The sequence below is a fragment of the Vombatus ursinus genome, unplaced genomic scaffold (genome assembly GCF_900497805.2).
Source record: "Vombatus ursinus unplaced genomic scaffold, bare-nosed wombat genome assembly UNPS02009770.1, whole genome shotgun sequence".
NCBI lineage: Eukaryota > Metazoa > Chordata > Mammalia > Diprotodontia > Vombatidae > Vombatus > Vombatus ursinus.
In genome coordinates this window covers 13220380-13237846 of record NW_020949548.1, presented here as the reverse complement: position 1 = coordinate 13237846, position 17467 = coordinate 13220380, and the positions used below count along the sequence as shown (strand labels likewise).

Genomic DNA, 17467 nt, shown 5'->3' with positions numbered 1-17467 from the left:
TTTAGGATTAGATTATTTAGTTTCCAATTAATTTTTACTCTATTTTTCCATGGTCCTTTATTACATGTAATTTTTATTGCATCATGATCTGAAAAGGATACATTTAATATTTCTGCCTTTCTGTACTAGATTGTGAGGTTTTTATGCCCTAGTACATGGTCAATTTTTATGTAGGTGCCATGTACCACTGAAAAAAGATATACTCCTTTCCTCCCCATTCAATTTTCTCCAGAGGTTAACTGTATTTAACTTTTCTAAGATTCCATTGATCTCCTTAACTTCTTTCTTGTTTATTTTGTGGTTAGATTTATCTAGTTCTGGGAAGGAGAATTTGAGGTTCCCCACTAGTGTTTTGCTGTCTATTTCTTCCTGCATGTCCCTTAACTTCTTCTTTAAGAATTTGGCTACTATGGAGCAGCTAGGTGGCACAGTGGATATAGTATCACCCTGGAGTCGGGAGGACCTGAGTTCAAGTCTGGCCTCAGACACTTGACACTTACTAGCTGTGTGGCCCTGGGCAAATCACTTAACCCCATTGCCTAACCAAAAAAAAAAAAAAAAAGGAATTTGGCTGCTATACCACTTGGTGCTTATATGTTCAGTAATGATATTACTTCATTATCTATGGTACCTTTTACCAGGATGTAGTTTCCTTCCTTATCTTTTTTTAATTAGATCGACTTTTGCTTTTGCTTTGTGTGAGATCAGGATTGCTACCCCTGCTTTTTTTTTTTTATTTTAGTTGAAGCATAATATATTCTGCTCCAGTCTTTTACCTTTACTCTATGTGTATCCCTCTGCTTCAAATGTGTATCCCTCTGCTTCAAATGTGTTTCTTGTAAACAACATATTGTAGGATTATGGTTCTTAATTCACTCTATCTGTTTCTGTTTTATGGGAGAGTTCATCCTACTCACATTCAGTTCTGATTACTACTTGTGTCTTTCTCTTCATCCTATTCCCCTTCCCTTGTTTATGCTTTTTTCGCTTCCTTCTCCCTTTCCCTCCTCAGTGGAGTTTTGCTTTTGACCACCGACTCCCTCAGTCTGCCCTCCCTTCTATTAGCCCCCTCCCTTTTCTCTTCCTTTTGCCCTTTCTACTTCCTATAGAGTAAGTTAGATTTCTATACCTAATTGATTGTTATTTCCTCTTTGAACCAAATCTGATGAGAGTAAAGTTTAAATAATGCTCATCTCCCTCCCTTCTTACCACTCCTGTATTTGGTTTTTCTGCCTTTTCATGTGATGTAATTTACTCGTCTGTCTCCTCCTTTCTTCTTCTTCCAGTACAATCCCTTTTTGCCACTTAATTAGATTTTTTACCATCACATCAAAGTCAACTTAAACCCATGCCCTCTCAGTATACCCCCTTTAAAATATCATAATATTACAGTTCTTAAGAGTTATAAGTGTCATCTTCCCTTGTAGGGATGTAAGCAATTTGCCCTTATTAATAATATGTTGTTGTTGTTGTTTTCTTTCCTGTTTACCTTTTTATGCCTCTCGAGTCAAATCTCCTGTTGAGTTCTGGTCTTTTCATCTGAATGGTTTGGAAGTCTCCTGTTTTGTTCAATGTCCATCTCCTCCCCTGAAAGATTTTGTTTACCTCAGTTTTTGCTGGGTAGTTGATCCTTGGTTGTAATCCAAGCTCCTTTGCCCTATGGAATATTGTATTCCACACCCTCCAATCTTTTAATGTAGAAGCTACAAGGTCCTATGTAACCCTGACTGTGGTTCCATGATATTTAAGTTGTTTCTTTCTGGCTGCTTACAGGATTTTCTCTTTGATCTGGTAATTTTGGAATTTGGCTACAATATTCCTTGGTGTTTTCAATCTGGGATCTCTTTCAGGAAGTGATTGGTGGATTCTTTCAATGAGTAATTTGCCCCCTGGTTCTAGGACCTCAGGGCAATTTTCTTTGATGATTTCCTGAAGAATGTTGTCCTGGCTCTTTTTTTCATCATGGTTTTCAGTTGGACCAATAATTTTTAAATTGTTTCTCCTGGATCTATTTTCTAGATCAGTTGTTTTACCAATGAGGTATTTTATGTTTTATTGTATTTTTTCATTCTTTTGTTTCTGTTTGACTGATTCTTGCTCTTTCAATCAACTTCCACTTGCCCCTTTCCAATTTTTAAGGAGTTGTTTTCTTCTATTAGATTTTGTACCTCCTTTTCCATTCGGCCCACTTGACTTTTCAGCGAGTTTTTGTGCCTCCTTTTCCATTTGGCCAATTCTACTTTCTAAGGACTTGTTTTCTACAGTTAATTTTTGCCCTTCCTTTACCAAGCTATTGACGCATACCTCTCATTTCTTTTCCCAATTTTTCTTCTACCTCTCTTATTTGACTTTTAAAATTCTTCTTAAGCTCTTCCAAGAAGGCTTTTTGGGCTTGAGACCAGTTCATATTACCCTTTGAGGTTTCAGATGTAGGTATATTAACAATGTTGTCCTCTTCTGATTTTGATCCCTGATCTTCCCTTTCCCCAAAAGAAGAATCTAAGGTCATTTTCAGTTTCTGCCTTTGGTTCATGGTGTTTGCCTATTTCCTGACTTAAAAAAAAAAATATGTTGAGTTCTCCTGCTGGAACAAAGGGGGGCACTTACCCAAGCTTCTTTTCCTGCTCACTGTGGCCTTACACTTGAATGTTTGGCTCCTGCTAGCCTGGGCTTTGCACAGGAATATTTCAGTGCTGGTAGATTTCTGTCAGCCTGGAGCTTTGCATTCTGGAGTTGTGCTTCCCAGAGTTGTGTTGAAGCACTGGGTGATTTCACTGCTGGAGAAAGCCATCACCTGTGGTGGTTTTCTGAGCTGGTGTCTACCAGTTCCCCTTCCTGTATTGAGGCTCTTGGGGTCCTGGTGTTGGCATTGGCCTGCTCCACCAACCTGAGTCTCAGGATCTCCTCCTGGTATGCTGAGGTGGCGCATGCCACTAGTTTGCTGGAATGCCTCCAGTCTTGTACTGCTCTCCCTGCCTCATAATGAGATGGGCCTTTCTCACTAATCCCCCAAGCTTCCTGGAGTACAAGACTGCTGTGCCCTGTCTTTTTGCTGGCTCAGGGTTTTTCCTTGGTCGATATTTTCTAGGCTTTCAGAGGTCAATGAGGGAAGGTGAGAGTAACTTACATTTTACTCCGTCATCTTGGTTCCCCCTTTGGTCTCTTTGGGATACAGATCTAGCAGTGGTACTACCAGGTCAGAGTATGCAGAGTTTTATAGCCGTTTGGGCATAGTTCCAAATTGTTCTCTAGAATGGTTACACCAGTTCATTACTCCACCAAGAATTCATTAGTGTATCTATTTTCCCTTCATTCCCTCCAGCATTTATCATTTCTGATAGGTGTGAGTTGGTACCTCAGAGTTGTTTTAATTTGCATTTCTCTGATCAATAGTGATTTAGGGCATTTTTTCACATGACTATAGATAATTTTGATTTCTTTTTCTGAAAACTGTTTATATTCTTTGGCCATTTGTCAATAGGGGAATGGCTCCTATATTTATAAATTTGACTCAGTTCTGTACTCGATATATATTTGAAAAATGAGGCTTTTATCAGAGAAACTAGGAGTAAAATATTGTATATTTTAATTCATTGTCTATGATACCTTTTAGCATAATGTAGCTTCCTTGATTATCTCTCTTAGTTAGATTGTATTTTCTTTTTGCTTTGTCTGAGATCATGATTGCTAACCTTGCCTTATTTTTAACTTCAGCTGAAGATTATCAGATTCTTGTATTTCAACTCTGAATGTAACTCTGTTTCAACTGTGTCTCTTGTAAACAACATATTGTTGGATTCTAATTTCTAACCAATTCTGCTATCTGTTTCCATTTTATAGATGAGTTCATCCCATTCACACTCAGTTATGATTACTGTGTATTTTCCTATATATATGGATATATAGATATAGATATATCCTATATATATTCCTATATATATATATATGTAGATAGATAGATAGATAGATATTTTCATCCCTCTATAAACTAAATCCAATGATAGTGAGGTTGAAGCATGGTCTGCCACTCCTCCCATTTTCCTTTTCATAGTGAAAGCTCTTCCTTGCATGCCTCTTTCATGTGAGAAAATTTTCCGCATTCTACCTCTCCCTTCCCCCTTCTCCCAGTGCATCCCTCTTTTGCACTCCTTAACATTTTTTGGAAATCATTCCAACATTATTGATTCACACCCATGCCCTCTGTCTATGTAAACTCCTTTTAACTGTTCTAATAATGATGAAGGTCTTAGGAGTAATATCTATCATCTTCCCATAGGGGAATGTAAACAGATTAACTTGATTGAATCCTTTATGATCACTTTTTCAAGTTTACTTTTTTATGGTTCTCTTGACTCTTGCACTGGAATGTCAAATTTTCTATTCATCTCTGGCTTAGTCATTAGGAATTCCTGGAAGTACTTTATTTAAATATTTGATTTAATTAATTTAATATTTAAATATCCTTTTTTTTCCCCTCCTGAAGGATTATACTCAGTTTTGTTGGATAGGTGATCCTTGGTTGTAATCCTACCTCCTTTGATTTCTGGAATGTTATAATCCAAGCCCTCTGCTCCTTTAAGGTGGAAGCTATTAAATCTTGTTTTAGCCTGACTCTGGCTCCATGAAATTTGAATTATTTCTTCCTAGCTGCTTCCTATATTTTCTTCTTGACCTGGGAGGAATTTGGCTATAATATTCTTGGGAGTTTTAATTTTGGGATCTCTTTTAGGAGATGATAAGTAGATTCTTTCAATTTCTATTTTATCTATGACATCAGGGTAGTTTTCCTCGATAATCTCTTGAAATATGGTGTCTAAGCTCTTTCTCCGATCATGACTTTCAGGTGGTTCAATAATTCTCGTTATCTCTCCTCAATCTATTTTCCAGGTCACTTGTTTTTCTGATGAGAATGATTTTATCATTCCTTTTTAAAATATATTACGTATATTTTATTTCCCCCCAATTATATGCTAAAACAATTTTTAACATTTTTTTAAGTTTTGAGTTCAAATTGTATCCTTCCTTCCTTCCCTCCCTCCCCAAGACAGTAAGCAATTAGACATAGGTTATACATATGCAATTACGTAAAACATTTCCACATTAGTCATTTTGTACAAGAAGACTCAAATAAAAGAAAAAGAATGAAAGAAAGTGAAAAATAGCATGTTTTAGTCTGTATTTAAACAATATCGGTTCTTTCTCTGGAGGTGGATAGTATGCTTCATCATTAGTACTTTGGGATTGTCCTGGATCACTTTATTACCAAGTCATTCACAGTAGATCATAGAACAATATTGCTATTACTGTGTATAACATTCTCCTGGTTCGGTTCACTTCACTATGCATCACTTCATGTAAGTCTTTCCAGGTTGTTCCGAAATCATTCTGTTCATCATTTCCTATAGCACAATAATATTCCATTATAATCGTATACCACAGTTTAGCCATTCCTTAATTGATGGGCATCCCTTTGATTTCCAATTATTAGCCACCACAAAAAAAGCCACTATAAATATTCATCAGAATGCATTAGTGTCCCAATTTTTCCATATTTCCTCTACATTTTTCATTTTCCTTTTCTGTCATATGAGCTAATTTGATAGGTGTGAGGCGGTAGTTTAAATTTATATTTCCCTAATTAATAGTGATTTAGGGCATTGTTTTCATATGACTATAGAAAGCTTTGATTTCTTCATCTGAAAGCTGCCTGTTCATATCTCTGGACCATTTATCAATTAGGAAATGACTTATATCCTTGTAAATTTGACTCAGTTCTCTTGAGAAATGAGACCTTTGTCAGAGAAACTTGCTGTAAAAATTGCTTCCCAGCTTTCTGATTTCCTTCTAATCTTGGCTGCATTTGATCTGTTTGTGTAAAACCTTTTTAATTTAATATAATCAAAATTATCCACTTTATATCTCATAAGTTCACTATCTCTTTTTTGGCCATAAATTCTTCCCTTAGATCTGAGAGGTAAACTATTCTACGCTCCCTTAATTTGCTTACGGTATCACCCTTTATGTCAAGTACCCATTTTGACCTTATTTTGGTAAATGATGTGAGATGTTCATCTATACCAAGTTTCTGATAAACTGTTTTCCAATATTTCCATCAGTTTTTGTCAAATAGTGAGTTCTCATTCCAAAAGCTTGGATCTCTGGTTTTATCAAGCACTAGATTACTGTGTTCATTTACTACTGTGTATAGGGCACCTAATGTATTCCACTGATCCACCACTCTATTTCTTAGCCAGTACCAGATTGTTTTGATGATTACTATTTTATAATACAGTTTGAGATCTGGCACTGCTAAGCTTCCTTAATATTGTTTTCATTAATTCCCTTGATATTTTTGACCTCTTAGTCTTCCTGAGGAATTATTGTTACTATTTTTTCTAGCTCTATAAAATGCTTTTTTTTTTTGGTAGTTTGATTGGTATGGAACTGAATAAGTAAATTAGTGTAGGTAAAATTGTCATTTTTATTATGTTCAGTCTACCAATAAACAATTTGATATTTTTCCAATTGTTCAGATCTGACTTTATTTGTGCGAAAAGTATTTTGTAATTGTGTTCATCTAGTTCCTGGATTTGTCATGGCAAGTAGACTTCCAAGTATTTTATATTGTCTACAATTATTTTAAATGGAATTTCTCTTTCTATCTCTTATTGCTAGACTTTGTGTATATAGAAATGCTGATGATTTAAGTGGGTTTATTTTATATCCTGCAACTTTGATAAAATTGTTAATTATTTCCAGGAGGCTTATAATTGATATTCTAAGATTCTCTAAGTTTACCATCATATTGTCTACAAAGAGGGATAGTTCTATTTCCTCATTGCCTATTCCAATTTCTTCAGTTTCTTTTTCTTCTCTTATTGCTATAGCTAGCATTTCCAGTACAATATTGAATAATAGCAGTGATAATGACCATCCTTGCTTCACCCTTGATCTTAGTGGGAAGGCTTCTAGCTTATGCCATTACAGATATGCTGGCTGATGGTTTTAGATAGATATTATTTATCATTTTAAGAAAAGCTCCATTTATTTCTATGCTCTCTAGTATTTTTAATAGGAATGAGTATTGTACTTTGTCAAAAGTTTCTTCTGCTGTTATTGAGATAATCATAGGATTTCTGTTCATTTTTAAAATTTTTTTTGATGTGGTCAATTATGCTGATAGTTTTCCTAATACTGAAGCAGTCCTGCATTCATTGTGTCAATCCCATGTGGCTATAGTACATGATCCTTTTGAGATATTATTGTAATCTCCTTGCTAGTATTTTATTTAAAATTTTTGCATCAATATTTATTAGGGAAACCAGTCTATAGTTTTCTTTCTCTGTTTTTGCTCTTCCTAGGTTAGGTATTAGCACCATATTTGTATAGTAAAAGGAATTTGGAAGGATTCCTTCTTTGCCTATTTTCCCAAATTATTTATTTAGTTTTTTATTGGAATTAATTGTTCTTTAAATATTTGGTAGAATTCACTAATGAATCCATGTGGTTCTGGGGATTTTTTCTTAGGGAGAATTGATGGCTTGTTCAATTTCTTTTTACCATCATAGGGTTATTTTAGTATTCTATTTCTCCTTCTGTTTACCTGGGCAATTTATATATTTTTATATTCATCAATTTAATTTAGATTGTTAGATTTATTGACACATAATTGAGCAAATAGCTCCTAAAACTGCTTTAATTTCCTCTTTATTGGTTGTGAATTCACCCTTTTCAAACCTTTTTAGTGCTCTTCTTTCTCTTTTTAATCAAATTAACCAATGGTTTATCTATTCTGTTTTTTTCTTCATAAAACTAGCTGGTAGTTTTATTTATTAGTTCAATGTTCTTCTTACTTTCAATTTTATTAATCTCTCCTTTGATTTTCAGGATTTCCAATTTGGTGTTTAACTGGGGATTTTTAATTTGTTCTTTTTCTAGTTTTTTTTTTTTTAGTTGCATGACCAATTCATTGATCTGCTTTTTCTCTATTTTATTGATGTAAGCATTGAGAAATATAAAATTTCCCCTAAGTATCGCTTTGCTGCACCCCAAAAATTTTGGTATGTTGTCTGTTGTTGTCATTATCTTTAATGAAATTATTGATTGTTCCTATGATTTGTTATTTGACCCACTCATTCTTTAGGATTAGTTTATTTAATTTTCAATTAATTTTAATCTATCTTTCCATGGCTCTTTATTAAATGTAATTTTTATTGCATTATGGTATGAAAAGGATGTATGTAATATTTTTGCTTTTCTGAATTTGGTTGGGAGGATTTTATGCCCTAATACAAAGTCGATTTTTATGCAGGTGCCATGTACCACTGAGAAAAAAATATTCCTTTCTATTCCCATTTAATTTTCTCCAGAGGTTCATTATATCTAACTTTTCTATAATTTTATTCATTTTCCTTAATGTCTTTCTTGTTTATTTTTTAATTAGATTTATATGGTTCTGAATGGGGCAAATTGGGGTCCCCCACCACTATGGTTTTACTATTTCCTCCTGTAACTCATTTAACTTTCCCATTAAGAATTTGGATGCTATACCATTTGGTGCATTTTTGTATGTTTAGTATTGTTATTACTTCATTGTCTACTGTACTTTCAGCAAAATGTAGTTTCCCTGCTTATCTCTTCCAATTAGATCTATTTTTGTTTTGATGATTGCTTCCCCTGCTTTTTGTTTTTTTACTTTAGCTGAAGCATAAGAGATTCTCCTCCAGCCTTTTACTTCACTCTGTGTGTATCCCTCTGCTTCAAATGTGTTTCTTGTAAACAACATATTGTAGGATTCTGGTTTTTAATCCACTCTGCTATCCACTTTTGTTTTATGGGTGAGTTCATCCAATTCACATTCATAGTTATGATTACTGTGTATTTTCCTCCATCCAGCATTCCCCCATTCATCCTTCTCTCTCTCTTTTATTCTATCCCTCCTCATAAATGTTTTGCTTCTGACCACAACCTCCCCCAATGTACCCTCCCTTCTATCAGCCCCCCACCTCTTCTCTTATCCCCCTTCCCTTCTACTTTCTTGTAGGGTAAGATAAGAGTTCTATACCCAACTGAGGGTGTGTTATTCCCTCTTTGAACCAATTCCAATGAGAATAAAGTTCAAGAGTTGCCCATCACCCGCCCCCATCTTCCCCTCCACTGTAAAAGCCTCTTTTGTGCCTCTTTTATGTAACATAATTTATACCACTCTACCTCTCTCTTCCTCCTTTTCTCAGTGCATCTCTCTTTCTCTCTTCTTAATTTTATTTTTTTGGATATCATCTCATCACATTCAACTCACACCTGAGTCCTCCATGTACACTCCTCCTAACTGCCCTAATAAGGAAAAAGTTCTTAAGAGTTGGAAGTATTATCTTCCCATGTAGGATATAAACAGTTTACTCTAATCAAGTCCCTTACAATTTCTCTTCCCTGTTTACCTTTTTATGCTTCTTTTGAGCCTTGTGTCTGAATGTCAAATTTTCTATTCTTCTCTTTTTTTTTTTCATCAGGAATGCTTGAAAGTCTTCTATTTCATGAAATGTGTATCCATCCCCCTCCTCCCCCTCACCCCCTACAGGATTATACACCATTTTGCTGGGTATACGATTCTTGGTTGTAACCAAAATCCTTTATTCTCCAGAATATCATATTCCAAGCCCTCTGATTCTTTAATATAGAAGTTGTTAAATTTTGTGTTATGCTGACTGTGGCACCATGATATTTGAACTGGTTTTTTTTTGTTGTTGTTGTTGTTGTTCTGGTTGCTTACAATATTTTCTTCTTGACCTGGGAGCTCTAGAATTTGGCTGTAATATTCCTGGGAGTTTTCATTTTGGAATCTCTTTCAAGAGATGATCAGTGGATTCTTTTGATTTCTAATTTACTCTCTCATTCTAGGATATTAGGGCAGTTTTCCTTGATAACTTTTTGAAATATGTTGTCTAGGCTCTTTTCTGATCATGGCTTAAAGGTAGTCCAATAATTCTTAAATTATCTCTTCTTTATCTATTTTCCATATCATTTATTTTTCCGATGAGATATTTCACAGTTTCTTCTATTTTTTCATTCTCTGCATTTTGTTTTATTGTTTCTTGTTGTCTCATGGAGTCATTAGCTTCTACTTGCCCCATTTTAGTTTTTAAGGAATTATTTTCTCCAGTGAACTTTTGGACCTCCTTTTCCACGAGGTCAATGTGACTTTTAAGGGGTTCTTTTCTTCACTGAATTTTTGTACTTCTTTTTCCATTTGGCCAAAAGTTTTTAAGGAATCTTTTTTTTCAGTGGATTTTTGTGACACTTTTACCATTTGGCCTACTCTTTTTTTAAGGTGTTATTTTCTTCAGTATTTTTTTGTGCCTCCTTTACCAAGCTGCTGACTCTTGTATCACTTTTACTTCTTTTCTCCACTTTTCCTCTGCTTCCTTTACTTGATTTTAAAAATCTTTTTTGAGCTCTTACAGGGCCTGAGAGCAATTTGCAACTTTTCTCTGAGGCTTTGTACGTAGCTGCTCTGGTATCATTTTCGGAGTCTGCGATTTGATCTTCCCACTCACCATGGTAACTTTCTAAGGTCAGGCACTTTTTTGTATGTTTGCTCATTTTCCAGCCTTTATCTTGACTATTAACTTTGTGTTAAAGTTGGGCTCTGCTCCCACAGTGGAGAGGGCACCGTTCCAGGCTTCAGGTTTTTCATGTTACCGTGTTCAGAGCTAATCCTGGGGGGGGGGGGGTCTCTAAGTTTCAGCTCTTCCAAGGCGGTCTGATCTAAGGAGAGGTATGGTCAGTATTCTCCTGGCCTATGCTGTGGTCTGTGAGCAACCACAAGCATTCTGAAGTATAACCAGGGTCTTTGCTCCTTCTATTCCTCCTTCTCACCCTGGGACTATGACCCAGAACCACACATGGGCAATGCAACAGACTCATGCACCCAGTGCCGGCAAAAGGTCTCCTTCAATTTCCTCCTGACAAGTTTTCTGATCCCCCTAACCATCTGTGGGCTGAGAGCTCTGGAAGCCATTGTACCTCATTCTGTCATCCCCAAGGCCTGCTGCTGGCTTGTGAGAGTGCTGCCTACACTGGACTGTGATCTACTTTCGCTCCAGTCAGACAAATCTTTCTAGCTGACCTTCTATGTTATCTCGGTCTGGGAAATTGTTTCACTCTGTCCTGTTGTTGGTTCTCCCACTCCAGAATTCATTTTGGGGGATTATTTTAATGTTTTTTTGGAGGGGAATTTGGGAGAGCTCAGGAGTGTCCTTGCCTTTACTCTGTCATCTTGGCTCTGCCCTACTCCTGCCAACCTCTTAAGTTTTCTTAGGTTGGAAAAATGGCTCATCCCAACCTTTTGTTGGTTCTGCCACTCCAAAATTTGATTTGAGGTATTATTTTAAAATTGTTTGGAGGGGAATGTTGAGAGAGTTCAGCTGGTTGCCTCAATGCATTATCTTGGCTCCAGTCACCTCATCTGTTTAGTTTCAATTTTTTTTCCCTTCTCATATCTTTGGGGCATATAGGGAGGCATACATTGGTAAATGTAAGCAACATAAAATAAGACATCAATAAAAATTTTAATGTATCATATTTTTAAAAATATATTAAATTAAAAAGAATAAATAGGCTCTTTGACACCTACATCAATTATCCATGATTTGAGCCCTGCTGGTAACCATGATTCCCTCCATCTAAGTCTGGCCTATGACCAGCCCTGCCCAGATGCCAGACCTCATACAACAGCCTAAGACAGATGGAGAAACTCTCCCACTCTTCTCTTATTCGTATTTTCTCCTATATCTTTCTAGAAATCCTGGCACAGACCTATACTGGAACCTTAAATAGCAATCAACTAACTAATTTCATCATGTTGACATCCAACTTCTGAGAATATAATTCTCATTATGTTAAATATCTCTTTTATCTCATATATATATCTTTGAAATTCAGATGGTAGGACACTTTAGATCAAGCTGTGTGACTAAACCAGTTACAATGAAAACCCTGTATGTTGCATAGTATCCCCTAAATCAAGGAGTTACACTAAAACTAACACATCCAAAAGATAATAGCTAAATTTAACACTATAGTAGTATATGAAATCAACATTTACCCACAAAATGTTGATCATTAGTGGGTTTAAAAAGCCACTAGCTATACAGCAGTTTTAACCCACCAAAGAATTCTTGAAGTAGACATAGGGATACCCAAACATTAAAGGAGATAAATGTAGGCTGGAGGAAAGGCATGGCAGGAAGTATTTGATGGTAGATAGGGTAATGGAAGAAGTACCAAAAATAGTAATAAAAGAAGGAAAAAAAACTAAGTCTACATTAATGTGGTAATGGCTCCAAAATGAATTCGATATGTATGTGATATACATACTCAATACTCTCTTAGAAAAACTGAAAACACAGATCAAATCCACTTAAGTACAACAGAGACAAAGGCCAAACTAAAGGGTTTTAACTAGAAGTTTTCATAATGCTGTGATTGACAGGAAAATTAGTCTAAAAAATGTGAGCTATTTCAGTGTAGGTTGTAGAGTACCATCTGTAAAACCATGAAATTTATAGTCCCACAGCTTTAAACCAGAGCAAAAAGATTATCACCAGGAGACTGCTTTTCAATTGTGTAGACAATAAATCACCTCATTTGGTACCGTTAACATTCCTGACTTGACTAAATCGACGTGAATATAACTTACATTTTTGAAGAGCTGCTCTGCAAGTTCTCTGATGTGCTTTATCATTTTCAGAGGGTTACTTTCTTCAACTTTAATTCGCTCCACTTCAAAGGCTACCAACTGAGGAAACAAAAGCCAATGACCCAATTTCAACACACAACATCTACTTGCTACATCATTAAAATGTACAAAAATCTCATATTATTTACAAATTTAAATGCAAGCATAAAATTACGATGCTAAAAACCTACCCCACTTTGTATTGTGGCTATTGTTCAGGCTTTAGGGTTCATAGCATAGGAATGCCATGGTCGTTCTCTAATAATGTAGGATATTACTTCCTGTTAAAGATATTTCTGGGGCCCACGGGAGCCCTGCCAACCCCAAAACTGATAAAACTGATAACACCTAGAATTTAGGAGGTCTAAACATTTCCCCAATATGTGAAGATTTTCATTAACCTTCAAAATCTTCCAGAAAAAAAGTATAACATCTTGTAATTCTAGCCTCTTCTCCTCTGAACTATGGCCATTCAATTCAAAATTAAATTTGTACTTATTTTAGAAACTGGCGAGAGGCATGCTTTAGATCTCCTCAGTAAGAAATAATTCCTCCCTCCCAGGAACTTTCATAATACCTTAGCACTTCTTCAGTTTTTCCCTCTACTTCATACTATATTAATGTATCATATTTATTTGTATACATGTCTTATTTCCTCTCTACCAGATGTAAGTTCTTTAAAGGAAGGACCTGTTTTATTTCTCTTTGTATTCCCATTCACTGCCTAGTGTAGAGCCTGTATATAATAGGAATGTATGCAATAGATATGGGCTGTATTGAATTATAAACAGGAGGCTAAAGCCTAGGGAGATTCAGTGACTTGTCCTCAGTCACACCAGCAGTAAGGGTCAGATACTTGAGCTCGGCTCAGAAGTCTTCCCTGGACCAAGATGAGTGCCATGGGAAGACAAATAAGAATAACCAGTGAACCATAAGAGCTCCCACGAAGAGGAGGGGGCTGCCACAGGAGACAGGGGGCTTCTCCTCCTGGCTTTCCAAGGGCACATGGGATGACTGTTTGTCACATGTTTTGTGGCTGAGATTCTCTTCCAAGGATAGATAGGTTGCTGGGCTTTCCTCCAACTCTAAAGTTGTGATTCTCATCAATATCTTCCCCAAAAAAACCATCTGAGGAATCCACCCAATGTACCTGAGGCTGCTCTCTGGATCTCCTAATACAGTGGGGATCCTGATGTTAAACAGCATGATGATGATGTACTGGGTCTATCACACGTAACCTTTTAAGAGAGCCTGAGAGAGGATATGTCCTTTCATTTAGGGCTCCCTAGTAGCTCTTAGAGGAGTGAGCTTGATAAGAAAGAACTGAATACATTGTAGCTATTGCTGAATAACACACAAGGGGCCTAGCAGACGAGCCTGAGCTCTTCCAGCACTGACCACTTAGAGGACTCCACCTTGAAGTTTGTTGGTTATATACCAATATATAATTTCACTCCAATAAGGATGGTAAGGTTATCACTTTATTATCACTTTCTACATTAAAAGTTCTGTTCATGTATTAAAATTACTCTAAACAAAATTATATAAAATAATTTTAAATCGTTATATCTTTTTATGAAAAATCATTAGTCCCAATGACGTGTATTTACTGCTCCTAATACATACTTCAACTCTTAATATTCATATAAACTTCCCAGATAATTAAAACAGAAAATAAATTAAATTATACTCAAGATGTATAGTAAAAACTATTCAGGGTCTATAACTTTATTTTGTCCAGACCTGTGATTTCATTGGCATAGGAATCTACTTCCACCAAAGCAGATTGGAAGCTGCTCTGCAATTTACATTTGGAGGAGAGGATAAGTGACTTGGTTGCATAACCAGCAGGTGTCAAGTTGGAGTTTTAACCCAGGGTTTCCTGAATGAGGCAGCTTTCTATTCTCTGTGTCATGCACTTCCTTCTCAAGATACTGAATGGTTTTTTAAAAATGTACTTATAGTACATTTTATTTAATTTCTAAAAATTTTTATTAGATTGAAGATTTTAGAAAAAATCCCTTTCACTGTCACCTGTTACACTCATTCTGTATAAAATACGACATACTAGATTGGGGCTCCTAACCTGTTTTGTATCACAGATCCCTTTGGAAATCTGGTGAAGCCTATGAACCTCTTTCTCAGAATAATGGTGTTTTTTTTTTTAAATTCCTAACTGAAGGAAATGCCAGATTTCAGCTAGAGGTTACAGAAAATAACAATTTACTTTTTCCATCTAAGTTCATGTACTCCCTAAAATCTATTCATAGATCCCTTGGGCAATCTGTGGCCCTCACATTAAGAAACCCTGCCTTAGATAATTCGTACCTCATCAAAGAGATCACAGGATCTGTATGGAGGCCCTCTGTCTGACACAAAGCCTGCAAATGCCATTCCATTAAGCACCTTAATGAGGAAATCATTTTCAACCAGACCACGCTGTCCCAAGAAAGCTGTCTGTAGAATAAAAAATATGAAAGGGAGAGACCAATTAATAACTTACTAAGGTAACATGGACAAAATGTAAATATAAAACAAAGAACAAAACTATCAAATTTTTTCAGTTCATGAGGAAGCACCACTATTTTAAAGAACATTTGATAGGGTGCTATACATTATGTTTTGATCAGAGTTAGGACTGAGAGGTAGAAGAACCTGAGTAGCCATTTACTAGCTAGGTAGATTAAAGGCAAGTCCTTTCCGAAGACACAGTTTCATCAATTGCCACCCACAGGGCAGACCAGGCAGACTAGCCTGAGTAGCCAGGCCCTCTGAAGGCAGGAGATGCCAGGTGAATCAAATAACCACCCTGACCACCATCTCCCTTCACCCCTGATGGATACAGCATGGGACCAACCCCAAAGCCCTGGGAACAGCAAGGCTTCCAGCCCAGTGCCCTCAGCCATCATCCTAAGCAGCAGCCCCTGCAAGACGCAGCCTGGCCCTCTGTTCCTGAAGGGGCTGCAGTCACAGCTAATGAAGACCCCGAAAAGAAAGTTCTTGGGGGCAGCTAGGTGGCACAGAATATAGAGCTCTAGCCTTGGCGTCAGGAGGACCTGAGTTCAAATCCGGCCTCAGACACTTGAAACTTACTAGCTATGTGACTCTGGGCAAGTCACTTAACCCTAACTACCTCACCAAGAAAAAAAAAAGCCTCCCCTCCAAAAAAAAGTTCTTGCCACCAAAATCCTTGTCAAAAGGTTCATCATCAAAAACTGATATGATTTATCAGTAGAAATGTCATGAAAGAAGAGTCATTACGATCTGCTTTGCTGCTTCACCCTAAGGTCTGTGGGACTTTTTCATCTGACCTTCCCCTGAAACCTTCATAAATGTCATCTCCACTAGAATATAATCTCTTTGAAAGCACAGACTATCTTGCCTTTCTATTTGTATCCCCACCACTAGTAAATGCTTAATAAATGATTCATTCAGTAATCCTGCAAAATCTGAGCCATTCTCTGACAGGTTTGTTGTAAGGATTCAACAAGATAAAAAGTGTAATGGCTTTTGTAACACTGCTCAAGGACAGTGTTTTTAACTAGTGACACTAAAATGCTATGGAAATGTGAGCTATGATTACCTGAAGTAAAATGCCAAGTGAAAAAAATTCATAATATGATTAAAAAAATAAAAAAACATGCTTATTAAAAAACTGGGTCTGATAATATCCATGAAAAGGAAGTAAGTCCCGTCCATTGTGCAGGCCTGACAACTTTGGAGTACACTAAAGCACAGAATGACATGTCTAAGCTGACAGGGGCTGCAGGGATCACTGCTAAGATGGAGATGAGAATCCCTGTGACACAACCTGTCACACAAGGCTGCTAAAAGCCTTAAATGGGATAAAGTCTATAAATGCTTTGTAAATAAAAACGGCTAAGTAAATGTCAATGAACATTTTTTGTTATTAACATCTGTGGGTTCAAAATTGTTCGATCGGCAAGAAAAACCACTGAGGCAGAGCTCCAAGCCAATAGCACTTTATTAAAGGGTTGGTGGCTCCCACTACTGAAGGGGACTTCAGATCTTCCTCATGATCTTCCTTTTCCCAAGGCCTTACTTTTGTAGGGCTTGATACCCAAACATGCAAGAGACACAGTAAAATATAACATTTCATTGGTTGATAGACCTTGATTTTGACCCTCTAGGAGGGCCAGAAATGATGCATCTGTGTGGGGGGACACAAGATGGGCAAGGCAAGGGTCATCTCCAGTGACTAAGTGGTCATAAGATGGTCACCTTCTCATGTCAGACAAGAGAGGGTAGTCTGGAGGTACAAATTGGAGGACTTTCCATATCATGCTACTCACGCTAGGTATGGACATGGAATTTGAGCAAAACAGGCGGAGATACCTTGCCAGCATTCTTATGCTTGCCCAAGTAAGCTTCATACCTGGTAAACAAATGGTGAATGCTGGATTAAAGTTTGAGGTCCACCATAAAGGCCTACTATTAGGACCCACCTTACTTAATTAACCCTATATGATTTATATAAAATATGTATTACTACATGTATATTCTTGTATTGGCTGTTAGATGACTGACTAGTATGTTACTAGATGAGTATTTCACTAATAATCGTTACGCCTTATGGAATCACACTGAACTGATTAATACTGATTGGAATGGAGTAGGGGTCCAAATGAATCAGTTTTCACATCACTGTCCAACTCCCTTGTTCTATAGAAGAGGAAACTGAGGTCAGCGGAAAGACTTAGCCAAGATCAC

At 36.7% G+C, this 17467-nt stretch overlaps 1 protein-coding gene across 1 annotated transcript in view; it reads right to left on the bottom strand.

Moving 5' to 3' along the window:
- Nucleotides 1–17467, bottom strand: part of SBF2 (SET binding factor 2) — a 485589-nt gene that overhangs the window by 237127 nt on the left and 230995 nt on the right. Inside the window, exons 13-14 of the mRNA XM_027852565.1 lie at nucleotides 15065–15193; nucleotides 12698–12796 (exon numbers count right to left, since the gene is read on the bottom strand). Coding sequence (XP_027708366.1) covers nucleotides 12698–12796; nucleotides 15065–15193 — 228 coding nt within the window. The remainder of the gene's footprint in view (nucleotides 1–12697; nucleotides 12797–15064; nucleotides 15194–17467) is intronic.